The 26,863-nt window shown below is 53.4% G+C and overlaps 9 protein-coding genes across 9 annotated transcripts; 6 read left to right on the forward strand and 3 right to left on the reverse strand.

The window, feature by feature from the left end:
- Positions 1-144: 144 nt before the first annotated feature.
- On the forward strand, positions 145-1,708 carry DACRYDRAFT_49423 (MFS general substrate transporter; the record flags this gene model as incomplete). The annotated part of the gene is made up of 3 exons (XM_040774897.1): positions 145-1,029; positions 1,082-1,209; positions 1,258-1,708. 3 exons carry the CDS (start codon positions 145-147, stop codon positions 1,706-1,708), a joined length of 1,464 nt encoding a protein of 487 aa, XP_040630400.1.
- A 475-nt stretch (positions 1,709-2,183) lies between these two features.
- Positions 2,184-3,635, reverse strand: DACRYDRAFT_105668 (uncharacterized protein; the record flags this gene model as incomplete). Its single annotated transcript, XM_040768127.1, has 2 exons — positions 2,184-3,022; positions 3,329-3,635. 2 exons carry the CDS (start codon positions 3,633-3,635, stop codon positions 2,184-2,186), a joined length of 1,146 nt encoding a protein of 381 aa, XP_040630401.1.
- A 218-nt stretch (positions 3,636-3,853) lies between these two features.
- On the forward strand, positions 3,854-4,814 carry DACRYDRAFT_105669 (NADP-binding protein; the record flags this gene model as incomplete). Its single annotated transcript, XM_040768128.1, has 2 exons — positions 3,854-4,272; positions 4,319-4,814. 2 exons carry the CDS (start codon positions 3,854-3,856, stop codon positions 4,812-4,814), a joined length of 915 nt encoding a protein of 304 aa, XP_040630402.1.
- Positions 4,815-5,735: 921 nt separating this feature from the next.
- Positions 5,736-6,885, forward strand: DACRYDRAFT_49789 (oxidoreductase; the record flags this gene model as incomplete). Its single annotated transcript, XM_040774940.1, has 2 exons — positions 5,736-6,122; positions 6,172-6,885. The coding sequence occupies 2 exons, from the start codon at positions 5,736-5,738 to the stop codon at positions 6,883-6,885; spliced, it is 1,101 nt and encodes a 366-aa protein (XP_040630403.1).
- An 82-nt stretch (positions 6,886-6,967) lies between these two features.
- On the reverse strand, positions 6,968-8,760 carry DACRYDRAFT_77130 (D-xylulose kinase; the record flags this gene model as incomplete). The annotated part of the gene is made up of 3 exons (XM_040776251.1): positions 6,968-7,833; positions 7,889-8,171; positions 8,233-8,760. The coding sequence occupies 3 exons, from the start codon at positions 8,758-8,760 to the stop codon at positions 7,013-7,015; spliced, it is 1,632 nt and encodes a 543-aa protein (XP_040630404.1). The 3' UTR covers positions 6,968-7,012.
- Positions 8,761-9,668: 908 nt separating this feature from the next.
- Positions 9,669-17,065, forward strand: DACRYDRAFT_21075 (acetyl CoA carboxylase). Its single transcript, XM_040772218.1, has 9 exons — positions 9,669-9,857; positions 9,911-9,993; positions 10,050-10,315; positions 10,362-11,005; positions 11,056-13,423; positions 13,474-16,094; positions 16,150-16,366; positions 16,420-16,826; positions 16,884-17,065. Exons 1-9 carry the CDS (start codon positions 9,821-9,823, stop codon positions 16,928-16,930), a joined length of 6,690 nt encoding a protein of 2,229 aa, XP_040630405.1. The 5' UTR covers positions 9,669-9,820; the 3' UTR covers positions 16,931-17,065.
- A 553-nt stretch (positions 17,066-17,618) lies between these two features.
- DACRYDRAFT_21076 (histone-fold-containing protein) lies at positions 17,619-18,192 on the forward strand. The gene is made up of 3 exons (XM_040772219.1): positions 17,619-17,715; positions 17,774-17,933; positions 17,985-18,192. The coding sequence occupies exons 1-3, from the start codon at positions 17,683-17,685 to the stop codon at positions 18,101-18,103; spliced, it is 312 nt and encodes a 103-aa protein (XP_040630406.1). The 5' UTR covers positions 17,619-17,682; the 3' UTR covers positions 18,104-18,192.
- Positions 18,193-20,849: 2,657 nt separating this feature from the next.
- On the forward strand, positions 20,850-21,762 carry DACRYDRAFT_21077 (uncharacterized protein). The gene is made up of 4 exons (XM_040772220.1): positions 20,850-21,172; positions 21,227-21,346; positions 21,422-21,603; positions 21,655-21,762. The coding sequence occupies exons 2-4, from the start codon at positions 21,260-21,262 to the stop codon at positions 21,719-21,721; spliced, it is 336 nt and encodes a 111-aa protein (XP_040630407.1). The 5' UTR covers positions 20,850-21,172; positions 21,227-21,259; the 3' UTR covers positions 21,722-21,762.
- Positions 21,763-22,289: 527 nt separating this feature from the next.
- Positions 22,290-22,783, reverse strand: DACRYDRAFT_21078 (uncharacterized protein). Its single transcript, XM_040772221.1, has one exon. The coding sequence runs from the start codon at positions 22,710-22,712 to the stop codon at positions 22,527-22,529; it is 186 nt and encodes a 61-aa protein (XP_040630408.1). The 5' UTR covers positions 22,713-22,783; the 3' UTR covers positions 22,290-22,526.
- Positions 22,784-26,863: the final 4,080 nt, after the last annotated feature.

Raw genomic sequence — 26,863 nt, forward strand, 5'->3', positions numbered from 1 at the left:
ATTGTGGACGAAGTCCATCTCCATCAAGAAGTGATTGCATCCGATGTCCATGCGAAGTATGTCGCAGAGGAGATGCTCTGGGTCGACGAGGCGAAAGCTGAGGCTATTCGAAAAGAACTTGAGACCAGTAGGCAGGGTGGTTACATGCCCATCACGGATGAGGAGAGGAAGGCGCATTATAGCTTGAATCGCAAGTTTGATCTCTACGTATGTGCTCATCTATCAAAATGCCGAATCCATGTAGCTGACCAAGAGGCACAGATCATCCCTTTCCTGGCGGCAATCTATCTCTTCAACGGTTTGGATCGGAGTAATCTCGGCAACGCCCAGACAGACAACTTCAGCACCGACATCGGTATCCCGGCTGCTGCCGTCAATCAGGCCAACAGTTTGTTCTTCGTGACCTATATCCCTTTTCATCCGATCATTGTTGGTTTCGGCAAGAAGATGGGTCAAACAAAGTTCATCGCGTTGATCGGCAGCATTTGGGGCATTCTTACGATTTGTCATGCCTTCGTCAAGGGTAATGGCTCGCTCATTGCCATCCGTCTCCTCATGGGCGCGGCGGAATGCGGGTTTTATCCGACGGCAGTCTCCTACCTCTCAAATTTCTATCCAAGATACGATCTAGCCTTCCGATTCTCGCTTTTCTACAGCTTCTTCGCTATCGCTGGGGCTTTTGGAGGACTGATTGCTTTTGGTGTTTTTCAAATCCACGGATCATTGTACGGCTGGCAGTACCTATTCATCATCGAAGGGATCGTCCCGATCATCCTGGCCATTGCCGCCCCATTCATGTTGGCAAAGGGCCCCGGCACAGCATGGTACCTGACGCCCCAGGAGCGCGAATATGCGGATAAACGTATGGTCATGGACGCTGCTGCAAACTTGGACTCGACCTACAAACTAACAAAACGTGATATCTACGAAGCTTGCATCGATTGGAGGCTTTGGGTTACCTTGGCAGCCAACATCATGTCGACCCTGGCTGGACAAGGCCTTTCAACCTTCTTCCCTGTCGTCATTAAGGTTCGTCGGTCTTGTTGTTAGAAGGCATGTAGAGACTGATGTCTTGTCGTAGGGTCTAGGGTATTCAGGAGCGCTTGCCAACTTAATGACTGTTCCGCCATACGTTGCCGGCTCAGTCGTCCTGCTACTGGTCGCTTACTCGTCCGACAGGTTTAAGAACCGTACTTTCCACATTCTAGGGTATGTTTATGTTCATCATACGCATAATAGTACCTGAGCGTTTCGCAGCGGTTTGGTCTTGGTCATTATCGGTCTTGCTCTAACGCTTTCGCTTCCCCTGGAAAATACCGGTGGACGCTATGCAGGCTTGCTCGTGCTTCTTTCGGGTTCTTTCATCTCCTCACCGCTGAGCGCTGTGTGGCTGGCCGGTAACACTCCGGAACCTGGGAAGCGTGTCATCATCATCTCGTTCAACGGCTGGGGCAATCTTTCCGGTGTCATCGGCTCCGAATTATTCGTGCCGCAGTATGGCCCTGACTATCGGTATCCCCTGAAGATCACGCTGATTCTCGTTTGCACTTCGTTTGCTCTCTATATCGTTGTGTACATTCTGTTGAGATACACCAACTGGCTGAGGGCAAAGAAGCTTGCAACCATGACTGCCGATGAGCTTGAGGAAGAAAACAGGTCAGATGTGCGCGTCGGCGACAAGAAGTACACTTTCGTGTACGGCTTGTAAGTAGGTCGTTAACGATTGTGCTCAACACATGACGATAGGCATTGTAACAAATCGGTTGCGAATATCATGGTATGCAAGAACATATCCTATTCACAAGTGCTCCGACAAGTACCACGCGCTGTCGAATCCTTATCATCGGAATGTGTGTAGCTCATAGAATAATCGGGCGTATCCTATACTTAGCTACTCCTCCACAACTGGATTTGACGCAGAAAACGAACATAAAGCGCGAGTAAAGGAGAAGAGACATAAATTCGCCCATCAGGTAGATAAAGTATTCTCTCCTTCGCATTCCTCGATGAATCAAATCGACACGAGATTACAAGCACAAACTATGAGGAGATCAGACGTGATGGAAGCACTCAACGGGGAGATCCCAACACGTAGGCGGCTGTAATGTTATGTGGCATTACAGGGGGCTACATCATGGTACCATGCATACAGGTTTTCCGGTGGATCCACTCCACACTTCGACCTAAAGATACGGCGATTTGAGAGGGAATTTGGCTTCCATGTGTTCTTTGAGCACAAAAAACCGGTCACGGTCCCAGCTATCACACGCACAGTTGGGTTCGTTGCACGAATCCTTGTGCGTGGTTGGAAGAGTAAATTGGCCGCCAATAATGGGTATGTCCATGATCTGTAGCCGGATTTGATCCTGCCAGTGATCGAACCAAGCAGGAGTCGCCCTCCGTGTCTGACACCATGGCCGACCGTAAGTGCGGCAACGTTGTTTCCATGTGAGCATGTTGGTCAGCTCCGTGATGATAGCTGACGTCCTATCACCTCGAGCCGAGATCATCTCCAATATACGGTGAGCCGGAATACCCTGCTTTTCCTGGGACAGTGCCTGCTTCTCGGTGAGAGTGTATATTTGGTACATCACAGCTTCCTTCTCCTGGTCGAGTCCAAGATCCGCGCAGATACAGTACACTTCACAAGGCGCCGAGCTGAGAAAAGAAACCAGGTAGTGGCGATAGGCATCCGCAGCGCATGAAACCTCGTACTTTTCTGCAGCGAGCAAGACGCCTTTGACAACCCTGAACGAGCTCGGGGGAGTCTTCGGACCAGGATAGAAGAGTGACACGAGAGCGACAAGAATGTTGCTTGCTTCTGCGAGCTCTACGACCGGGAGTTCGCCATTGGGCGTGTGTCCTTCATCGAGCGAGAACATGTCATTGAATACCGTGGAGTAGGCACCGAGGAAGATTTTGTGGGCATGCAAAATATATCCATCTGATGATTTGATCGCGACGTCGGGAGCTGCATTGACTGAGGCAGGTGGTGTGTACACAACGACAAGTTTCGTCTCATCTGCCATGGTGTGAGATGCAGGTGAGGGATGAGGTTGAGACAGAGGAATGGGTTGCTCGGCACGTGCACATGTTGAGGTTCTAGAACATCGATAACACAGTGCGATCTTGCGATAAGACAATATTACCTCATTAGCACCCATCATGAGGGCCGTCCGTGTAGGAACCGAGATGAGATATAGTATTGGCTCACCATGACTTCTTCAATCATGCATATTGGTTAATCGCATTCCTCAAAGAATGAAAACGACACAGATAATTTACAGATACGCACTATGACGGAATCATATGTGATAGAACCACTTACCAGCAGATACCAAGACGTAGGTTAAGAAGATTGAATGATTTCGGGGGGTCCGTGGTCCAGGATAGATGAGAGACAGCAACGTAGCGAGGATTTTGCTCGTCTCCGCTAGCTCTACGACAGGTAGCTCGCCATCGGTCGTGTGTTCGTTGGCGTGGGAGAAGAACATGCCGTGGAAGACGGTGGACACTGCACCGAGGAAAAAATTGTGGGCATGAAGGAGCTGGCCGTTTGAAGATTTGATTATAATGTCCGGAGATGCGTCCACAGAGGCTGGAGGCTTGTACACGACTGAAGGATCCGGCTCCATATGTACGGACGAGCTCCTGGTTGACCGATCTGCCAGCAATCATCATGATTTTCGCCCTTGTCGAGATCAAGAACACGTAGACTCACGATTATGATATAAAGCAATCTCCTGACAATGTGTATTGTTGAGGAGGAGAGGAGGAGAGGGTGCGGAAGACGGAAGCGTGTCCTCTTCTTCTCTTGGGGCAATCACGGGGCGCTTGCACCTGATCAACGCCGATGACCGCAATCGAATACGCTCTCGCGGCGGCTGTTCTCCTCCTCTTACTCCCATATTTCTCCTCTCTTCTCACATTCGCGCAAAATCATCTCCTAAAGCGGAGCACGATCACCGAGTATCGCCTCTCTTCGCGATCCTATGCACTAGTCACTGGCGCAAGCGACGGCATCGGCAAAGGCGTTGCACGAGAGCTAGTCAAACAGGGTTTCAATGTCGTCATCCATGGAAGGAATAGAGAAAAGTTAGCGAGTGTGAAGAAGGAGCTTCAGGCTCTAGGAAAAGGAACAGACGTCAGAATCCTCGTAGGTGATGCAGGGGAGGAGAATGTCGACTGGGTACGGATCGCGAAGGAACTCGAGGGACTGGAGATCACCGTGTTGGTGAATAATGCAGGCGGGATGCCCATTCCACCTGTGCCGTAAGTTATTTCATTCTATCTATGGGATTTTTCTGAGGAATCGCAGGTTTGATGAACAGCCTTACTCGAGTATCGAATCGGGTATACGGCTGAACGCCATGTTCCCACTGCGTCTTACGCACCTCCTTCTCGGCCCCATGCGTTCCCTCCCAGGTCCCACGGCCGTCCTTTTCATCGGCTCTATCGCCTCCGAGCTCCCTCCGCCCTACATGGAGGCATACGCATGCTCCAAATCTTTCCTACAAACGCTTGCCCGGTCGATCGCCTTCGACGAGCGACGCTTGCTCCACTCGCGCGTCCAGGTGCACTATGTCCAAACGGCAAATGTGAAGACACACAATGGCGTACATGAGACGAATAGCTGGGACACACCCGGTGCAGAGAGCTATGGCCGTGCGGTGGTCAGAATCGTGGGATGTGGGAGTCGGGAGGTGTGCCCTTGGTGGGTGCATGCTGTTCAGCGATGGGTCGTATACTCCATGGGCGAATGGATGGCGGAGAATGTCTTGCTTATGGCGATGCCCAAACCAAAGACGGAGTGAGTAGCCCAAAACTAGATAGCACCATGGTTCCGTCTTTCACCAGTGATCTTTCTTGAGGATCTATCTAGTCAATTAGTCAATGAAGGAAGGGTATTCGCGAATAATACAGGTACCTTATCGAGCTGGTACCGGTTCCACTGGAACGTTCTCACCATTTCCAATGAAGCAACCAGCTCACAGAAGGAGCCGCTCGAAATAGTCATCATTATCCAAATAGTTCAGGTGTATCAGCGATCGCCCGAGGAAGCCGTAATGCCGTTAACATTGCTGGATGAGCAGTTTCAATTTGTGCCGCTGTTGGCGGATATATTCAATGTCAGACCCGCAAACATCGACATAACATGTCAGCTCGGCGACCCGCTCTACTGTGATGTTGAATCCAACAAGATCCCGATGGAGGTGCATTTCTTTCTGAGCGGTGGAGTGGTCATGCTGGCAGACAGGGTGGGTGGGGTCTGGCTGTTCGAGATGTGTACGCAATCAAGAGGCCGTAACCTCATACGTACGGAAATCTGCATAAGGAACCATCTCAACGCTTTATTTGACGGCACATAGCCATGCACCCAAGCAAATTAGGCAAGTGAGAATAACTTGTCGATATTTGAACGTGTTGCCCGGATCAAAGAACAAATGAATTGAGTCCGGGGCCCCGCAGAACGGTCTCCCTTGACCCCATGACCACCCAACACCCGCCTGAGGCCAAGCCCCTCGGCATACAAGTCAACACACGTCGTTCGTAGCCAACTACGGACAGCAATCCGTTTTGGTCAACGGCCCGAAATGTCTTCCAAGGACACTCCACCTGAGCGGATTTTCAGATAATCGGATCCGGGGAGTCTTTATAGCGGGCAGGAGGCGTGTCTTCTTCACTGCACCGTTCATCTTCCTCCACATCAACGCACTTGTTCTTTGTTGATCAATATGGGAGACGCAACAGGTGCTGCAAATGGTGTGACTTCGAGATCCAAGGTTTTGCCGCCCTTCCCAGACGACATCAAGACTGCTCCCCTGGTGACGTTGTACCTGGCCAAACTACTATCCCATGACGTCGAAGAACATGCACGCCTATTCAAGGCCAGTAAGAATTTGGGCTTCTTCTATCTCGATATGCGTGGTTGTCCCGAGGGCGAGACCCTGCTGAAAGGCAAGGATGCGCTGTTCGAAACCGCCGAAGAGTTTCACACTCTGCCTCTCGACGAGAAACTGAAATGTGACTATGCCTCTCGAGGCACCTATGCTGGGTACAAGGGCGTCGGCAGGGAAGTCATCGATCGCCTGGGCACGAGGGATCGTAATGCGATATATAATGTTCGTTTCGTTTCGCTCGCTCACTATCGTACGTTGATGAGTTAGACAGATGCCGAAGGATGACATCCTTGGGATCAATCCCGACCCATACCCAGTACCTCCTCTGATCGAGGCCCAGCACGATGAGCTAGAGAAGTACGTCAAGGCGAATAACGCGGTGCTGCAGACCCTCTTCTCCTCCTTGAACAAGTCGTTGCAACTTCCGGATGGGACGCTGAACAACCTCCACCGGCCCACAGAACCATCGATGTGTCATGTCCGCTTCATCTGCGCGCCGCCTCACCCTCCTGAAGATCGCGGCGTGACCTCTCTTGGCGAGCACACCGACTTTGGTTCCCTAACAATCCTCTTCAATCGTGTCGGTGGACTGCAAGTCCAACTCCCAGGCGAAGCCAAGGAATGGGTGTATGTCCGGCCAGTGGAGGGCTGCGCTATCGTCAACATGGGCGACGCGATGGTCGTGTTCACCAAAGGCCTTCTGCGGAGCAACCTGCACCGGGTGATCACCCCTCCCGGCGAGCAGGCAGATATAACCCGCTACAGCCTGGTGTACTTCTGCCGCCCAGAGAACGCCGTCGTCATGACGCCGTTGCACGGTGGGCTTCTGGATCAGGTCGCAGGCGAAGCGAAGGATGACGAGCCGGGAGAGAGTAGTGCGGAGTGGATGAAACGGCGTCACTTGGGCAGGAAGCTCGAATATTTCAAGGGACCCGAGACCTGGGACAACGCTCGGGGAACCGAAGGCACGCGCATGGCCGTGTGATGATGATTTCGAAGATCATGTACTTGTATCCACGAGATTCCATTGCGATATCTATCAGTTCGAGAGGGTAATTGATTGTATTCTTTATACTCATGTCACCATAGTCCGTAGCAGTCCGAAACCCACGTCACACCCGCTTCGCCGCACACGCCTTGACCACCTGTGCCTCGCACGACCGGTACGTAGGCAAGAGCTCGTGGTACGTCTTGACAGCTACAGGGTCCGGTTCGGCCGCTTTGGTAAACTGATCGTGCACGTCCTGCAGGCGCATCTGCTCGAACGTCCCGGTGTGTGACTGTTTCCAGAGCGCAAACTTGGCGAGAAAACCTCCGCCGACCGTCGCGCTCGCCGAAGTATTTGCGATGTATGCTGGGAGGTTGAGGATGTCGGCTGAGATCTGCTGGATGACGGGGTTGGCGGACGAGCCCCCCGTGACTACGAGTCTGGAAAGCGGGGCTGAGTCCTTCGGCATGATATCCTTCAGCCTGGCGAGGATGGACAAAAGCTGAGACTCGAGGACGGCGCGGGAATGTGCGTTCTCGGGGATGGATTCGATCGGATTGCCATCTTTGTAGAAGAAGTCGCCCTGTACGCCATCGGGGATGATCTCGGGGAGAGGGAAGTAGAAGCCCGAATAACCGTTGTTCCCCGTCGGCGTCTCAAGCACCTGGGCATTGAACGTGCTCCATGAGCCGTGTGCGTGACGATCCCGCACTTGCTCGCGCGTGAGAGCACCGTTCTTGTAGCAGAGCATGATGATGGAGCCACCGGGTGCGGTGGGGTGCGCGAGCAGGTGCGAGGTGGTTGTGCGCGCGGGCAGAGTACCCAATGGAGGAACGGAGACGAGGAAGGTTGTTGATGTGCCGAGGGAGAGTATAGCGTCGCCCGGCGAAGAAAGGGAGACGATGGAAGACGGGTTGTCGCCCGTGAAAGGAGCTACGATGCAATCTATCGTGAATCGTATCAGTCGAGTGTCATTGTATGCGGGGCTATCAGAGCTCACCGGGGTTGAGACCGTACCGGTCTACCCACCACTTGCCAACCTTGCCCAGGACGGTTCCTCCAGGCACGGGTTCGCCCTTAAGCTTTGCCCTCAGCTCCTTCCCACCGCTCGCCTCCAGCAGCTTCTCGTCCCACTTGTTCGTCTCGATGTCCATCAGGTTCATCCCGGACGCATCGGATACTTCGATTGGCGCGATGGAACATAGGAAGAGCGAGGCAAGGAATGACGATACGAGGGAGATGTAACCTGTCTTGGCGTACACTTCTGGTTTCTTCTTCCACACCTGGACATCCCGGTGAGATAACGCATATAATTAGGAGTGCAAGGGATAAATGAACACACACCTTTTCAATCTGGGATGCGGTGAACCTCTCGTATGCGCGGCTCCCGGTGATATCGGCCAGTTTCTGGGCGCCTCCAACGTACTCCTCGAGCTGCCGGCATTCCTTAGTGGTGGAGGAGTCCTGCCAGGTGGGGGCAGTCGGCTGAGAGAGGGCCTTCCCGAGCTGCTCGGTGAGCGTCTTACCCGGGTCGAGGGACTCGAGTAGCTGCTCGGCCTCCTGTGTCCAGTAGACCGAACCGTGTTGCTGGGCTGCACCGGAGACGCCCGCAATCCGGTGAAGGTCGACACCTTCCTTCTTCAGTCCGTCCATCAGAAAGTCGACAGCTTCGATCCACACCGCGACCGGGCACAGCATCTCTCCGGGCTCGGGCCCGCGGACAGCACCGTTCTTGGTACCGTACTGGGGCAGATCGCGGTCAAAGTGAACGGCATGCTCGAGTACGAGGTCCTCATTGTCGTCCGCTATGGAGATCTTGAGCTGTTGTGTTGAGAGGTCGAGGCCGAGATACCAAGGCCCGGTAGAAGACATTATTGTAGGGGTGAAATTTAGTGTTGGTGAGAGTAAGGAATATCAGAGTTCGTGTCTTCGACGGCGCTGAACAGACGGCGTAAATACGTCTTCGGGAATATGCCTCGATTAGGTATGAACGCCGTATGCGACGGATTCTGCCCATAAAAGCTGGCAGCCGGAGCAACGTTCTCTCTCTCCGTGGGGAACGTATCTCCGTAGCTCCGCGCACCTGGGGCTGTCATGGTCGACGACAGCAAAGAGAAGAGCCTGAATGCTCCGACCGTCGAGACCGTCACGGTCCTCGCTTCCCCTGATAATGTGCACAGCCGCTGAGGAGGAGAGATGGTTCGGGACAAGTCGGTTGTAGACGGATCGCTCGTCTACCCAACGGTTTTCTGGCTTAGCTTCACTTGGGTACGCTTAATATTTGACAGGCATTACTATGCACGTTGGAAATAACAATGATATTATGGCAATTGATTGATGAATAGTTTACATCAGACGTCGTTGGTGAACGATGATGGCATGGCCGGTGGTCGGGAAGCCGGTGCGAACAGCCGCGAAGGGAGACCGAACATCCCCGGATTAACGTCGTCATCCAGGGACCAGACCACCTTTCGCCACTCGATGATGAGCGCGTCTTTGGGAATTTTACCTCCGAGGTAGCCCCAGCCCCAATCCCCACAAGGACGCGCGAGATGTTTCTTTTTGGGCAAAGAGAGTCGTTGAAGAGAGAGAGAGAGGTTTTTGGTTGCGTGTTCTGTTCCCATCAGCGCCACATAGGCGTACATCCTTCCTCGATCGTCTGTCGCTGACATACGTCACATCTCAAACCCCATCAAATTCCCATCTTCTGCAGGGGAGGAAAGAACGCGCTCGGCAACCCCAATCAGTCTCCCGTCACCCATCAGCAAGGTGTCCCATCCATCTCCCTTATAACCCCCACCCAACGCTCTTATCTCTCCTTTTCCCCTTGTCACAGACCATCCCCACCTCACCTCCCTCCTTGTTACCCTCACCGCCCACCCTCTACGCGCGCCCTGCAACGTAGACCGCGAATTGCTCCCCATCCCCTCTGATGGCTACCACGAGCGCGAACGTTGCCCGCTTCATCGGTACGCCTGCCAAGGAGCGCATATACGCACCCTCGCTCACCCCCTCCTTCTAGGCGGCAACGCAGTCGACAGCGCCGACCCCGGAAAAGTGACAGACTTTGTGAAATCCCATGGCGGGCACACGGTGATCACCAAGGTGCGTTGGTCCTCCACCTATTGCAAAATTCTGATGGTCTGATGCGCTTGGTGCAGGTTCTCATTGCCAACAACGGTATCGCTGCAGTGAAGGAGATCCGCTCTGTGCGTCAATGGAGCTACGAGACGTTCGGCACCGAGCGTGCCGTCGAATTCACCGTGATGGCCACACCTGAAGACCTCAAGGCGAACGCAGAGTACATTCGCATGGCAGACAGGTACATCGAAGTTCCTGGAGGCACGAACAACAACAACTATGCCAACGTCGATGTTATTCTGGATGTTGCGGAGCGCGCGGGTGTACATGCTGTTTGGGCTGGATGGTGAATTACCCTTTTCTGGCGAGCGAAACTGTGCTGAAAAGTGTAGGGGACATGCATCCGAGAATCCACGCCTGCCCGACTCCCTGCACGCTCACAAGAACAAGATCGTCTTCATCGGTCCTCCTGGGTCCGCCATGCGCTCCCTGGGTGATAAGATCTCTTCCGCGATCGTTGCCCAACACGCCGAGGTGCCATGCATGCCCTGGTCTGGAACCGGCATCTCCTCCACCACTATTTCCGACGAGGGTTTCGTCACTGTGCCTGAAGAGGCCTACGCTGAAGCGTGTGTGAAAAACGTCGAGGAGGGTTTGGTCAAGGCGGAGATCATTGGCTTCCCCGTGATGATCAAGGCGTCCGAAGGTGGGGGAGGGAAGGGGATTCGTAAGGTCGAAAACCCGGATCATTTCAGGAACGCCTTCCAGGCAGTTATGGGCGAGGTCCCGGGCTCGCCAATCTTCATCATGAAGCTCGCGGGCTTTGCGCGCCATTTGGAAGTCCAGTTGCTGGCAGACCAGTATGGGAATGCGATCTCCCTGTTTGGTCGTGATTGTTCCGTGCAGCGCAGGCACCAGAAGATCATCGAGGAAGCCCCCGTGACGATCGCCAAGCCGGAGCGGTTCGAGCAGATGGAGAAGGCTGCTGTTCGGCTCGCAAAGCTAGTGGGCTACGTCAGTGCTGGTACTGTCGAATGTGCGCATATACTCGTATCGGTATAAGGAAAATATTGATGCATTATACAGACTTGTATAGCCATGCCGAGGACTCGTTCTACTTCCTCGAGCTCAACCCCCGTCTTCAGGTCGAGCATCCTACCACCGAGATGGTCTCCGGTGTCAACCTGCCGGCTGCTCAGCTGCAGATTGCCATGGGTATCCCGCTCCACCGCATTCGGGACATCCGCCAGCTGTACGGCGTCGCCTCGCACGGTACGTCCGAGATCGACTTCGACATGGTCAACCCGCAGTCGGCGCAAAATCAACATAAACCCCTGCCTAAGGGTCACGTCGTCGCCGTCCGTATCACCGCGGAAAACCCTGATGCGGGGTTCAAGCCCTCCGGTGGGCATCTGCAGGAACTCAACTTCCGCTCCAACACCAATGTCTGGGGTTACTTCTCTGTCGGCTCTACCGGCGGTCTGCACGAATTTGCTGACTCCCAGTTCGGCCATATCTTTGCGTACGGAGCGGACCGCAGCGAGTCCCGCAAGAACATGGTCGTTGCGCTTAAGGAACTCTCCATCCGGGGTGATTTCCGCACCACCGTCGAATACCTCATCAAGCTGCTCGAGACGCAGGCCTTCGAGGAGAATACGATCACCACCGGCTGGTTGGACACGCTCATCAGCAACAAGCTCACTGCTGAGAGGCCCGATGCGACCCTCGCCGTTATCTGCGGCGCGGTCACGAAGGCACACATGGCCTCCGAGGTGTGCTGGAGCGAGTACAGGCGGATCCTGGACAAGGGCCAGGTCCCTGCTAAGGACACGCTCAAGACGGTCTTCGTTGTCGATTTCATCTACGAAGGCATGCGTTACAGCTTTACTGCCGCTCGTGCATCCCAGACGCTCTGGACGCTGTACCTGAACGGCGGGCGCACGCTCGTCGGTGCCCGCGCGCTCGCTGATGGCGGTCTCCTTGTCACTCTTGACGGCAAGTCCCACTCTGTCTACTGGAGGGAAGAAGTCGGCGCGCTCCGTCTCATGATCGACGCCAAGACCTGCCTCATCGAGCAGGAGAACGATCCCACACAACTCCGCTCGCCTTCCCCTGGCAAGCTCGTCCGTTTCCTCGTCGACAGCGGCGACCATCTGAAAGCCGGCGACGCGTACGCCGAGATTGAAGTTATGAAGATGTACATGCCGCTCATCGCTACGGAGGACGGAGTGCCGCTGTTTGTCAAACAGCCTGGTGTCACACTCGAGCCGGGCGATATCCTCGGTATCCTCACTCTGGACGACCCTGCCCGCGTGAAGCACGCAAAACCATTCGAGGGCCAGCTCCCGCCCATGGGTGCACCCTCCGTTGCTGGCAACAGACCCCACCAGCGCATGGCGCACTATGTCGAGACGCTTAGCAACATCCTGGATGGTTACGATAACCAGGCTGTCATGCAGAGCACTGTTAAGGACTTCTTTGACGTCCTGCGCGACCCAGAACTGCCCTTCACTGAAGCTGCCTTCATCCTCGCTGCTCTGTCTGGTCGCATGCCAGGCAAGCTCGAAGAGTCGATCCGCTCTGCGATCAACTCCAGCAAGCACCGCGTTGGTGCCGAGTTCCCAACTGCAAGGATAAGGAAGCTCTTGGAGAACTATATGCAAGAGAACATGCGTGAGCAGGACCGTCCTATGTTCCGCACCCAGCTGGCGGCAGTCTTCGACCTCTGCGAGCTGTATCGTAATGGGCTCAAGTCGCATGAGTGGTCCACCGTCGCCACCCTCTTAGAGAGGTATGAGAACACGTCGAAGTTGTTCGGCGGTCGCCCTGAAACGGTGGTGCTCAAACTCCGCGATCAGCACAAGGACAACCTGGACGTCGTTGCCCAGCTTGTGCTGAGTCATTCTCGTGCTGCGAACAAGAACAAGCTCGTCCTGCTCCTGCTCGACCATGTCAAAGAAGGCGGATCTCGGATTGCCACTCAGGAACCGAGGCTGTACAATGTGCTCAAGGAGATCGCCACTCTTGAGAGCAAGTCGTGCCAGCCGGCCGCGCTCAAGGCCCGCGAGGTGCTCATCCTCACCCAGATGCCTGCATATGAAGAGCGTGCTATCCAGATGGGTGATCTGCTCAAGAACTCGGTCAAGACGACTTACTATGGCGAGGCTGGGGACGACTCCAGGACGCCTGCGTTTGAGATACTCAAGGAACTGGTCGATTCCCGCTACACTGTGTACGACGTTCTCCCCACTTTCTTCCAGCACGACGATCAGTGGGTCGCCATCGCTGCGCTTGAGGTGTACATCCGCCGTGCGTATCGCGCCTACGAGATCATGTCAGTCAGCTATGAAGAGGGTGATAACCTGGATGATGGGGATGCGCCTAATGCTGTCACGTGGAGGTTCCGCGTTGGCCGTTCATACTCTCCGCCTACGACGCCTCGCGTCGAGAACGGGTGAGTGGATCTGATTGAGATCATGAGATCTGACTGAACAATATCTGCAGGAATATCAGGCGGTCCGGCTCCCTGAGCGACTTCTCCTTCCTTCTCCACAAGAGCCAGAGCGAGCCCATCCGTTACGGCACGATCGCTTCGTTTGGGAGCCTTTCTGCTGCCGAGCGTGGCTTCCACAAGGCCGCTGAGTTGCTGCCGGTCACTCCCGCTGGCAACAACAACCAGGAAAGCGTGCTCTATGTTGCTCTTCGTATCTTCCACGAAGTGGATGATATGCCCGATGACCAGTGGAGAGCGGCCTTTCTGAAGATAACCAACGACAACAAGGGCCTCATCGCGTCCCATGGTATCCGTCGTGTCACATTCCTCATCTGCAGGAAGGGTATTTACCCTTGGTTCTATACCTTGCGCTATAAGGACGCCGAGTGGGAGGAAGACGAAGCAATTCGTAACGTTGAGCCTGCTCTGGCGTACCAGCTCGAGCTTAACCGTCTGTCCAACTTCAAGCTCACCCCGTGCTTCGTGGAGAACAGGCAGATTCACATCTACCATGCTGTTGCTCGCGAGAATCAGCTCGATACGCGCTTCTTCGTTCGCGCCCTTGTCCGTCCTGGCCGCTTACGCGGACCCATGAGGACTCGCGAGTACCTCATCTCCGAGACAGACCGTCTTGTTGGTGCTATTCTCGATTCGCTTGAGATCGTCCAGCCGCAGTATCGAAACACTGATTGCAACCACATTGCAATCAACTTTGTGTACAACCTGCACGTCACTTTCGAAGAGGTTGAGGAGGCATTGGCCGGCTTCATTGAGCGTCATGGCAAGCGCTTGTGGCGTCTCCGTGTCATTGGTGCAGAGATTCGCATTGTCCTCGAGGACGAGGAAGGGAATGTCATGCCTATCCGTGCGGTCATCGAGAACACCACTGGCTTCGTTGTCGAATATCACTCGTACCAGGAGGTGCCCAGCGAGAGCGGTGCTACCATCCTCAAGTCCATCGGCCAAATTGGTCCTCTCCACCTGCAGCCAGTGAAGACCCCTTACACCACCAAAGAGTCCCTCCAGCCTCGTCGCTACCAGGCTCACTTGGTCGGCACGACGTATGTGTACGACTATCCCGATTTGTTCCGCCAGGCGCTCAAGCAGGTGTGGGCGAAGGCAAATAAGCTGAACCCCGCTATTATTGCCCCCAAGGATGTCCTTGACTCTAAGGAGCTAGTGATGGATGAAAACGGTGAGCTGCAGCCCATCGCGCGTCCGCCAGGCAGCAATGTCTGCGGTATGGTCGCCTGGATCTTCACTCTCAAGACGCCCGAATACCCGCAAGGCCGTCGTGTGGTAGTCGTCTCCAACGATATCACGTTCAAAATTGGCTCGTTCGGACCCAAGGAGGATGAGTATTTCAATGCTGTCACGGATCTTGCTCGGGGGTTGGGTCTACCTCGCATCTACCTCTCCGCCAACTCCGGTGCTCGCATGGGCCTGGCAGAGGAGGCTGTTGGCCTATTCTCTGTTGCCTGGAACAATCCGAATCAGCCGGACAAGGGGTTCAAGTACCTCTATTTGACGCCGGAGAATCTCAGCAAGTTGAACGAGAAGGGCGCTAGTAGCCTACGCACCATTCAGATCGAAGAGGAGGGCGAGGTCAGACATAAGATCACCGACATCATTGGTCTGCAGGAGGGTCTGGGTGTTGAATGCTTGAAGGGTTCGGGTCTGATCGCTGGTGCCACTTCCCGTGCTTACGACGATATCTTCACCATCACCCTTGTATCCGCACGCTCTGTCGGTATCGGCGCTTACCTTGTTCGCCTTGGTGAGCGTTCCGTTCAAGTCGAAGGTCACCCGATCATCTTGACTGGCTCGGCCGCATTGAACAAGGTTCTTGGCCGCGAGGTCTACACCTCGAATCTCCAGCTCGGTGGCACCCAGATCATGTACAAGAACGGCGTCTCCCATTTGACTGCAAACAATGATCTTGAGGGTGTTCAACAGATTCTGGAGTGGATGTCGTATGTGCCCGAGGCGAGGGGCTTGCCGCTCCCCATCAGGCCGACAACCGATAGCTGGGATCGTGACATCGGCTATTACCCGCCCAAGGGCCCTTATGATCCTCGCTGGTTCCTTGCTGGCAAGACTGAGGAGATCAATGGTAGTTCTGAATGGCTTCATGGGTTCTTCGACGATGGCTCATTCCAAGAAACCTTGGGCGGGTGGGCGCAGACTGTCATTACTGGTCGTGCCAGGTTGGGTGGACTGCCCATGGCAGTGATCGCCGTGGAGACTCGGACCATCGAACGTGTCATCCCTGCTGACCCAGCCAACCCTGCTTCCTTCGAGCAAAGAATCATGGAGGCTGGGCAGGTATGGTATCCCAATTCCGCCTACAAAACCGCACAGGCGATCTTCGACTTCCACCGCGAGGGGCTACCACTTATCATCTTTGCCAATTGGCGTGGCTTCTCCGGTGGCCAGCAAGACATGTACGATGAGATCCTCAAGCAAGGCGCCAAGATCGTCGACGGCTTGTCAGCATACACGAAACCTGTCTTCGTCTATATCATGCCCAACGGTGAATTACGTGGCGGTGCTTGGGTTGTGCTCGATCCTTCCATTAACCCTGGCCACATGGAGATGTTCGCCGATGTTGATTCTCGTGGTGGTGTGCTTGGTACGTTCATGTTGTTGACCTATGCCTCGAGCAGGTCTGACTCATCATTACGCAGAGCCGGAAGGTATCGTTGAGATCAAGTTCCGCAGAGACAAGCTTCTGGCTCTCATGCAGCGTCTTGATCCCGAGTACGCAAGGCTTGCATCACTGAGCAAGGATTCGACAAAGAGTGCCGACGAGCGCGCAACCGCGAAAGATCAGCTGTCTGTGCGGGAGCAGGAACTCACACCAACGTATAGGCAGATCGCTCTCCTCTACGCTGATCTCCATGAGTAAGCAGCCACCCTTCGACGTTTTTATACAAAGTCGGCTAACAGGATGACAGCCGTGCTGGACGCATGCAAGCCAAGGACTGTGCGGAGCCATTGGAGTGGAAGAATGCCCGTCGCTTCTTCTACTGGAGGCTGCGGGCACGCCTGGCACTCGCTGAGGCGTATGAGCAGTTCCAGGCGGTCGACTCCGAGATGACGGAGCAGAGTTGTGAAGCAATGCTGTTAACGGCGCATCCTGATCTGAACTTCTCCGATAACCGCCAGCTCGCTGAAGCCCTTGCGAAGGTCGATCTCGCGCAAACGGTTGAGAAGGTTCAACAGCTAGCCGTGGCGAGACAGATCAAGGTGCTGTCTGCCACCAACCCGACCGGCGCATTCAGCGGTCTCATCGCAGTTCTGCACACCATGACGGGTGAGATGAGGGCATCCCTGTTGGCTGAGCTCCAGTCCGGCGAATCCGGTACGTTGCCACACGCCTGCGGTATTGCATGACAGCGTTGCTGAGTGCTTTCCGTAGGTCCCCCTTCATACTCTTCCCCAGCTAGCAAGCACGCCCTAGCATAGAACGGACTTTTCCATTCCGGTCCTAATATGTATCCTTAATGACGCACAAACCCACGTTTTCGTTTCCTTTCCCCATTCGTATATAGAGGTCGCCTGGGTGAGGCAAAAGCAGCATAGAGTTACCGTTTTATTGCGCAATGATACCTCGTTAGTGAAATGCATACATGCGAACGTAAAATCAACAAGACAACGGCGAACTATGCCACGCCGAAAAGCCAGTCACACTGATACACAGTTCTACAGGATGCACGTCATGCCAGACACGGCGCGTGTCTCTAGTCTCATCATCCCGCACGCGTAGAGATCGTAGACCTCCTGTCTGACCACAAGGGAACCTGTCAGTCGCATCCCACTGCATGTAGCTCTGGAATGAAGATGATGCCCTTCCATAGCGCATCGACATGAAATAGAAGATAAGAAAAAAAAAGATAAAAGGAGGACCACAACAAGCCAATTTCAGTCTCTGGCTTGAGCAATCGGTCGTTCAGGAGAAAGTTCGATGGAAGGGGCATAATTCGGAGGCAACCCCCAGTGGGTCCTGAAACCCTTACGCGTCGTTTCATTTACGACACGTGATCAAAAACAATCAATCTCGTGATTGTGCTTCCCAATCAGCCTCCGGCCCCGTGTCCAGATATATAAACCCCGGTCGTAACATGCTAGCTTCTTCAGCCGGCTTCAGCCCCTTCTACGACAACAACCACCAGCGAAACCTTCCCACTTTCCCCCACCCCTTTCAACACTTAAGCAACATGTCTGGACGCGGCAAAGGTGGCAAGGGCCTCGTACGTCCTCTTCCACTTCACTAGCTATATGCGCAATGAACTGATGCGACTCTCACAGGGCAAGGGTGGTGCTAAGCGTCATCGCAAGATCCTTCGCGACAACATCCAGGGTATCACCAAGCCCGCAATTCGCCGTCTCGCCCGTCGTGGTGGTGTTAAGCGTATCTCCGGCCTCATTTACGAGGAGACCCGTGGTGTTCTGAAGATCTTCCTCGAGAGTGAGTTCACTTCCTGTGGTCTGCAAACTTCAATGCTGATTGCTACCTCAGACGTCATCCGTGACTCAGTCACCTACTGCGAGCACGCAAAGAGGAAGACCGTCACCGCCCTCGACGTTGTCTACGCCCTCAAGCGCTCGGGTCGCACACTCTACGGTTTCGGCCAGTAGATATCGTTTTCCCTCCCTCCTTGTGCCTTTGTGGTCATATGTACTCTATTGTAATCGCACACTATTTCTTCTAATACAGAGATGAAAACAAGCAATGTCTGTCGCGTTTTGCCCACGTCGCGCTCGATCACGTGTCTCCGTCTCCATCAGAAGCGCCCAGTCACCACGCTCTAATCTCAGGTTCGGCCCATCTTCGGATTATGCCGTGCAACTATCGGCGCTGCTATTTCCGTCCATTCATGAACCAGGTCTGACTCTTTCTAGATAACGATATGTACCTATCCGTCTGCAACAACGGGTTGCTTGTTCTCCTGGGTATATATCCGCACTCAGCGCCGCCCTTCCGCCCTATGCTCTTTTCGACACGGGCCCAACTAATACGCGCATTCCCTCATCCTCATGGCGCACAGATCATCAACGGCACAAACAGTACACCAGAGCGGTCAGCAGCTTCTGTTCCAAGCAAAGGAGATCGTCAACGACATTATCAAAGAACTATACGGACCGCCGACAATAGATGCTGACCTGAAGACAGCGATGCGCAACGTTGCGGCGGCAGACGAGGCGAATGGCGCCTAGGCAGGCGTTACTGGCGAAAGCATGCTCGTTTAGGTTCGTCTTCCACAACGGTCTGCAGGGTACATATTTGCGTCTCGCTGCTCGCATTACACTCTCGAGATTGCACATACGATGCAACCTTCTCCTCTGGCATGGACAGTTTAACTTCGTTCGAACTCCGCGAATTGCTTGGTCGTTTCCTGCCATCCTTGTGCTTGGAGTTACGTATCTTACTCTAAAATCGCGTCATGTTGATCCTATTCGCCGAGCTGGATACTGTGGTGCCCATTGAAATCGTTATCAGCGACCACGATGACCGAGAAGCATGAGCTTCCTATTTCGCCGCAGATTGACAGATCTTCTGTGATACGGGAAGAATATGCGTCAATCTGCTCACCTGACCCCGTATTCCTTCTGCAGGCACGATGTTATGCCGGATACTTGGCATTGATTCGCACCGGATAAGTACCGACTTCCTCCCATCACCGTCATGCACGAACGTGCAGGAACTGTGCATGGTGCACGTTGACCAAGCTCCAAGGCCCTTTCCTGTCGAAAAAATCTGCTTGCCGGCATTCCATCTGGTTCATCGGGTGACTGCGCAATTTTTGCCGCCAGAAGGAGCCCATTCAGGGTCGAATCTCGTCCAGGGCGATCCCCTGTCGGAATCTAGCTGATCTTACATCTAACCCTTTTCTTTTCTTCGCAGGTTTCTCTTTCTCTCCTCGTGCTCTTACCACTGTTCCGGCTCTCTGCCGACTCGGCATACTCACAATATTTCATCCCCCGCGGGAACCGTGGCGGGGAACAAAACGGCGCAACGGTTCTCCTCCTATCTCCAGAAACAGAAACAACGTGTACTGAATCAGTAGATCAAAGTGAAGTCAGAAGGGTCCGGTCTTCTGTTGCTTCTCTTCGCCTCGTCCGCCGACTTCTGTGTGTTGTGCCCTCGTTCCACGCCCATGGTCCTTCTCCAGGCGCTTCGCATGCGGCGCAACACCTAAATATGGTTGCCCCGATTGCCCCGTTTTCTACCTGATGTCGTACAGCACTATTGGGGATCAAGCCTATCTGGTTGATTTCGCATCATGCCATAATTTATAAGCTGCCTTGCTATCTGTCCAGTTTCTTACTATCTACCTATTTCAGGAATGGCGAAAGGGAAAGGGAAGAGTGGTGTAACGCCAGCTCCAGGCGACGGAAGAAATACACATGGAGATATCCGAGATATGGATCAAAAATAACCATGGTCCGGGGCAGGCCGAACGGTAATCACGGTCCGGAGCTGGACCGCCACGCCCGCATTGCGTATGGACATGAGCATCGCGCGGCGCATCTCGTCGCCGCTGTACGGAATGTCGTTGTTCTCGAACATCACCCGGGCGGCCACACGGGGTCCCTGCGGCCACAGGTTGCGAATCAGGACGACATACCACCGTGCCTGTTGGGCAGTGCCGAGAGTGCCGTATGCGACGGTCCAGTCTTCAAACCTTTCAACGTCGCGCTCGAGGATATACATTCCGTTCTGTGTTCCAAAGAACAGAACAAACATGCCAGGATCGGTGGCCATAAGGAGCTGATACAGATATTCTGCTTCATCTGCAGGTACTGAGATGGCGGGCAGGGTGCTCAGTTGGGTGCTGTGACTCACTGTGATGCAGGGTAGTCTTGTTGAGATCGACAAACCCAGTGTTATAATCCGGTGGAGGGTTGTTCGCGTCTAGAACAATGATCTTTAGCAGTTGTTGAATCAATATGTCACAAAGCGCTTGCATATCGCAGCTTGAGAAGTGTACATGTTTCGGGAGGTTGGTTTTCGGTTTCGGAGAGGGCTGAAGTGTAGCGTAGTGCAGTGGGGAGGACAGACCCGCAGCTCAGGCTCGGTATTTGTATCCAATTCTGCACCAACAGGTGACTCCCAAAAAGGGATGAAAGGGGCCAGTAACCTTGTAAGAAGACCGGATCTGCCTCCCGGAAAGCCGACATTGATGGAGGCCGCATTCCTCCAGCAGGAAGTCAAATGACTTGACCATCCTAGTCATGAAGAGGCGGCCATTAGTGCTGACAGACGACCCAGGAACCCGGCAGTGGTGTGTTCTGCTTTATCGCCGTGGTATACATCGATAGAAGGAACGGCATCGGCATCAGGACCGGGACCGGGACGGATAGGAGCGCGAGGGTTGGTCAAGGACACTTGGCTGCGTGCCGACACTATGTCAGTTTGCTGGGAAAGGAGTTGCCTCCCGCGCCGCATTCTTCTCGTGCAGGATGCATAGAGAATAGCCAGGCGACCGCAGGGTTCCTGTGATAGATGTGTCTCGGCTGATTCATTGACCAAGAGCGACTAAATGCGATGTGGGTGTGCTGAGAAGATGCGGGAGAAGCACGTCATCGGGGCATCCGAACCCACAGAAGCAGGGGACAACGTGCAAAAGGTCTACTGTGAGTTGGAGTTTGCCGGAAAAAACTGGCGGGTCCGTCCTGGTTATTGATAATATAGACCCTCTGACCCTGTGGTATTCAATCTCGAACAAGGGATTACGGAGAGGAGGAAAATGGACTAACATCCCTGCTCTAGCCGAGAACCGGACGTACCCTATGGTGAGTGAGTTGGTGTCTTCGAAACATTTGACTTTGTACCCTCACTGGGGTGACGACGCAACGGGATCACGAAGTGAAAGAGGGCTGAAACAAGGTGGGACAACAAGGACAAACACGGGTCAAAGCGATTTCCTTTGAGAAGAAACTCAGGATGCGCACCAAAAAAGGAAAGCTTCTTATTCTGAGCCCAACGTCCACTTTGCTCGCAAAATAAAGTCGTCCTTTTCCTTAAACCATGTTCCACCGCAGGCGCACACCTGTTGCGTCTACGGTGTTATGTATGCCTCGAATTCCGGCGCCAAATTGCCAGCAAAGTGTCTTCAGCCGTTCTGCTGGCGACCCTGTGCACCCTATCAGCGTTGTCCCAAATTGGAAAGATATGTCATTATTACCCAACATACAGCTCAACCGGTGCAACTCAAGCTTCCCGCGCCCTCTTTTTCTTCCAGCACGAGGTAGTCTGCCCCAGGCGCAATTCTTTAGCCGCGCACCGCGCTTCTGCGACCTCTTTCGATCTAGAAAAGGAAGGGTGAAGGAAAGATGCATGAATGCTGGAGGTACAAGGCCGCGTGGGAAGGGTGAGGGAGACATGCGCGAGGTTGACATCAGGCGTCATCGGTCCGCTGTCAAGGCCAGTTCCGTGCGGCGGGGATGCTTTGCCCCTGAAGGGAAGGTACCCTGTTCTTCAAGCGAGCGGGCAGTTTGAGCACAGTACGTCCCGCCAAAGTGAGTCAGGAAATGAACTCTGAGAGATACGGTGGATCGCTTGGGCGGGATCGGGGGGGGCCGTGGATTGCTATCCCGAAATGACCATGATAAGACTCGCAGAGGGTGCGATGTTCCGGGATACAGGAGATGGAAAGAGTGAAACTGACGAGGAGAGAGGAAGCCCGCTGCGTCGGAACGCTGTTGCTGCGTACGAAGTGTGCGATTCGAACGGAGACGGGCGCACGCTCGGGGAGGTCGAAGTATTCCTGAACAAAGGAAATGGCGCAGGCTGTGGCGTGCGAGAAGTGTAGTAGCATATCGGGATGTAGAATGGCAACCAAAACGATGCGAGCGCAAAGCGGCGGTATGGCGGAGAATCTGATACGCACTTGTGTCTACCAGCGATACCGCTGCATTGGCCGTCACTGCCGACTACGGTGTGGCGTCGTCTCCGAGCTCCACAGGTCGTTATCATTCAGCAGGCTGTTTGGCGCAAGCGAACCAGGACCAAGGGTTTCCAACCACCTAGCAAAGTGTCGAAGCATCCCCAAATACCTCAGGGTACCAGCACCGCGGAAAACCGATCATATGGATGAAGCTGACCACGGTAGTCCGAGCCACGCTTGCCGGAATTGGCAGCGCACCAGCTGCTGGCTGTGTCGCGCAAGAAGTGGTAGGACGCCGCCTGTGTACCGAAGATCGACACCGTCTGATGGAATGTACTCCAGGCGGACGGATTCATAGACGAGACCTGGGGAACAATGGGAACACGCCATGCCGATCCCGATCTCGTTCTTGAGGGTTTTGCTCGGCACCTTATCCCCAAACTCCTGCCTGCGCGCCGTGGTGGGGTAGTGCATACTGTATATGCACATCGTCCCAAAGCAGCCTATGAGGCCCCAGGGGTGTCGGATTGGGACAAAATGTCTCTTGCCCTGAGCTTCATTATGCTTCATTATGCGCCCGCCTTCCCTCCTCGGGAACCAGAGCCAAGAAGCGGAGAACGCGAGGTACCGTATCCCTGAAAGCCGCGTTTGCCGGTAACGATTCGTCAGCCTTGCCTCGTGGGGGGCAGACATGAATGGGAGAGATAGGGAGCGAGACTCCTGATAACCATGTTTGACGGTGGGGATTCGTCAGCCTCGGTCTCGTGTCGATTTGGTCGGAAATGACCCGGCCTGGGAAAGGCTGTTTTCTATCGTGTCGCGTGAGCTCATGACATGCGGGACGAACGAACGCACGGAGGCGTTCGCTTGTTGTCTCGTACAGTACTAGTGTCTCCAGCTAGTCTTTGCCTAGTTCCAGGACACTGAGGGGCAAGCCCAACTCCAAACCACACACAGTTTCGATTCACACTGGATCTTCTTCACTCGGCATGTGCTCTTGCTCGTGCGACCTCGTGCGCTAGATCTTCCACGCTACCGTTGCCGGTCCCGTGACGAACGAACGAGCGGGTTCGCTTGCTGCGTCGTACGTTGTCTCCAACCAGTCTTTCCTCTCAGTTGCAGGATGTTGTCAGCCGAGCCTAACTTAACCACGGGCGAAGGTTCGATTCAGACGGGATCTTCTTCGCTCGGCGGCTGCTCTCCCTCGTACGACCCGGCTGTGGCTCTCGCTACGCACGGAGAGGATCGTCATTCGCTGCTGGAGATGACAGCTATCGGCAGTACGGACCCAGTCTGTGCGATTCTTTGAAAGCCTATATCTTGGCGGCTAGCTGGTCGACCAGCGACGCTCGGGATCGATTGATATTTCTCGACCTCGACCTCAGGACGGCATTCCTTGCCTATCTAAGAGAGTCGAGATCGAGCTGTGGGTTTTGGGTCGTTCGGTTTCCTGCTCTGGCTGGAAAAAATGATACGGTATCATTCCAGTGGATGTGTACTGGATCGGGATATCGGGACTTGGGGAAGAGAGTCGGTATCCGGCAGTTGTCAAGTCCAGTACTAGTGCACTGGACACTGGACCACGAAACACTCGGCCTCAGTCAGAGCCACAGAACGGGATCCTCTCATTCATGCATCGAGCGTTTCGACTGAAATTCCCCACAGATCCCAGATCCCACGCAGAGAGTGTTAATGCGGGAAGATCGCGTGTGACCTAAGCTCATGAAGCTCGTGTGACGGGGTTTCGTGTTTCGCGGGGATTGACATGTTGGCGATCCCCCATCGGCAATCTACACTGGGTTGAGTTGCTTCAGGCTTTGACCGATAGAGTTTATCGGTGCTTGGCCCCATACCTGAAGTACCAAGGGGTTGGCTCGGGTAAACGTATACCTGTAAGGGTCCGTATACAACCCCATGCTTTCCTTTATAGGTAGGATCGCCTCTGTGAGGCGATCATGATTGTCCAGAGGACTGACATGTAGTGGGTGGCTGTAGGCCACCCTTCTCTCTATCTCTTGTTACTACACTCATGTATTACTACTACTTAGTAATACTATTGATCAGTGTACATATCAAGGGTGTAAGGGCACCTTAAGCCCTTTCACTTTTTTACACTTCTCCAACAAGTGGAGTTTATATAGGAATAGAGCGAGAAATGCTCCGTGTCAGGTTCTAGTCTCTGTATTACAGAGACCAGCTAAAAAAATGGTGGGACACCTTCTGCCCAGTAGAAAGACTGAGGTTGGTCCTGAAGGTGGCTCAGGACCTGGAGTTGTGGATACTCCCACAACCTTACCAGGCTCTTTGAGCTTTTCTGGACTCAGAAACAGTTTGGAATGGGTTTCTGGGCAACAGGAACCTGTGTGAGGAGATCAAAGTACTGATCTTGCTGCTCCTGATCATAGAGAGAGAATGGAAACTGAGGATTCCAATATGCTATTGGACAAGGATTCCTTGGCCAATGGTGCTTCAAATAGAAGCAATAGTCAGATCATAACTGGTCTGATTGAAACAGGGGATCAATTAGACCCCCATGCAGATTTGAGTTGGATGCTTGACATCACAGACTCTTCACAACACTTGATTGCGGAGCTAAATACTCTGGCTATGGCTAGCCAGAACCCAGAATGCCTACAGAGGTATGCGGAAATGGCTTGGGAGATGTTGAATCTCTGGATGGAAGATGTGGCCTATGGCTTTGGGCCACAACCAAGTCTCTCCCAATCTGGGATGGGATTGCAAACATTGCCTAACTCGCCACATTTGCAAATCCCTTCTGGGGAAGAAGGATCCAAAGCAGATCCTGAAGGAGTATCCTTAAAGGATGCTACAGAGTTTGAAGAGACTCCGCTACAAGTCCCTCCCACCCCTCCCAGTATGGAGACAAGGAAAGAGCCCTCTCCAAACATTCATTTTGATTTGGACCAAGAGGGTCCATACACACCAAAGTTCCCATTTGGGGACCTCCCTGACAGTTCCATGTGTTTGAACCAAAGGTCCACTACTCATGGACCTTACAGCACTCCTATGTTTAGGAGCAAAGACAATCTCCTAGGAGGATTGACAATTCCTACCACTCCTATGTGGAGGGTAGACAGATGGTTACAGACATCTAGGACACCTGTAAATAATCATATTCTGTCTTCTAAGATGGGATTGAAGCCTAAGGCTTTGGAAACCTCCTATGAGGTGAAGCAGACATAGAGAAATTCATAGAATTTCTTGTGATGCTGGTACATGCATTTTGCATGGCCAGAATGACCAGGCCTGACTTTAGTGATTGGCAAATCACTTATACCAGTCAACATGTGACCAAGGAAGCTCACCATTGGGTAGAGCAGAACATTGATCTAGGTAAAATACCTAGAGATCAATGGATGTTTTGCCAGATGATCTGGGGATTATATAATTGCTTCTTCTCAGTGGAAGAAACATTGAAAGCATATGGTGCTTTTGACAGCTTGTCACAAGGACAAGACAATGTTGAAGTGTATAAGGACAAATTAATGTCCATAATGGGTAGGATGCATGAGCATCCTAACAACTTCCAAATTAAAAGGAGGTTCCTCTTTGGATTGAACAAAGAGATAAGCACCAAAGTGCTTGAGTCGGGTTATGACATCAATAACGAGACATTTGATACATTGTTTACTTGTGCCATTGAGTCTGAGAGAGGACTCAACATGGCATGAGGGTTATGGGCATATAGGAATATGTCCAAAACATTGTCCCCCTATAGAGGGACAACATGTTAGGGCAACACAGGCTGACTAAGTCTGCTCACCTAAGAGTGCCAAGAGTCTAAGCAGGCAACAAGGAAGTGGAGTAGACCTGATGACTAAGACCTATCTACAGTATAGGTACCTGTGGATGATCCTAAGAGACCAAGTCTGAAGAGACAGTCCCCAGGCAGAGTAGGCCTTATATTTATACCTCTGTGGTGGAACCTGCTAGAACATCTTGCTTACTCAGCCTAGTCAGGTGATCAGGTCATATGACCAAGGATGAGGTCATATGAGGTCATGCACAGCCATGCACAGCAGGTCACCTGACCATCCAATCCTTCCAGCAGGTTCCAGCACATGCCAAGGTATACCAGCTACTTCCATGTCATAAAGGCTTAGTCATGTCTCTTGACCAAGCAATGAGCTGGTGCCCTGACAATGGGGTGCTAATCAATACCAGCTGGGTGTGTACTGTTTGGCAGTCAGAGAGGGATGGATATCCCAAAGCAGAAGACAAAGATGGATACTTTGAAGAGTCCTGCAAAGTATATGAGTGGCAAGTACAGACAACCACAGATGGATTCTCCTGCATGATGGATATTGGAGATGGGCATGGGGAAGGAGACAAGCTCAGTGAGAACAAGGAGGACAATTGTGAGCCAGATTGGAACAAACAGGGTGAGCAGTATCATGTGAGGCATGAAGGTGATTGATGACAGTGGTAGCTGCAGGCAAAGGAGCCTATCAAATCATTGCTATGTTACATATTATTAATCTCTCAT

Source organism: Dacryopinax primogenitus (assembly GCF_000292625.1).
Source record: "Dacryopinax primogenitus strain DJM-731 SS1 chromosome Unknown DACRYscaffold_5, whole genome shotgun sequence".
In the NCBI taxonomy this organism is placed as follows: Eukaryota; Fungi; Basidiomycota; class Dacrymycetes; order Dacrymycetales; family Dacrymycetaceae; genus Dacryopinax; species Dacryopinax primogenitus.

Bases quoted from the DNA above. Each gene is read 5' to 3' on its own strand.
- DACRYDRAFT_21075 (XM_040772218.1), top strand. From the start codon at position 9,821: ATGGCTACCACGAGCGCGAACGTTGCCCGCTTCATCG. The intron at 11,006-11,055 runs GTGCGCATATAC...TGCATTATACAG, and splicing joins CAGTGCTGGTACTGTCGAAT to ACTTGTATAGCCATGCCGAG. The intron at 16,827-16,883 runs GTACGTTGCCAC...TGCTTTCCGTAG, and splicing joins GCTCCAGTCCGGCGAATCCG to GTCCCCCTTCATACTCTTCC.
- DACRYDRAFT_21076 (XM_040772219.1), top strand. From the start codon at position 17,683: ATGTCTGGACGCGGCAAAGGTGGCAAGGGCCTC. The intron at 17,716-17,773 runs GTACGTCCTCTT...CGACTCTCACAG, and splicing joins GCAAAGGTGGCAAGGGCCTC to GGCAAGGGTGGTGCTAAGCG. The intron at 17,934-17,984 runs GTGAGTTCACTT...TTGCTACCTCAG, and splicing joins TCTGAAGATCTTCCTCGAGA to ACGTCATCCGTGACTCAGTC.
- DACRYDRAFT_21077 (XM_040772220.1), top strand. From the start codon at position 21,260: ATGGTGAGTGAGTTGGTGTCTTCGAAACATTTGACTTTGTACCCTCAC. The intron at 21,347-21,421 runs CTGAAACAAGGT...CAGGATGCGCAC, and splicing joins GATCACGAAGTGAAAGAGGG to CAAAAAAGGAAAGCTTCTTA. The intron at 21,604-21,654 runs CTGTGCACCCTA...TGTCATTATTAC, and splicing joins CAGCCGTTCTGCTGGCGACC to CCAACATACAGCTCAACCGG.
- DACRYDRAFT_21078 (XM_040772221.1), bottom strand. From the start codon at position 22,712: ATGAATCCGTCCGCCTGGAGTACATTCCATCAGACGGTGTCGATCTTC.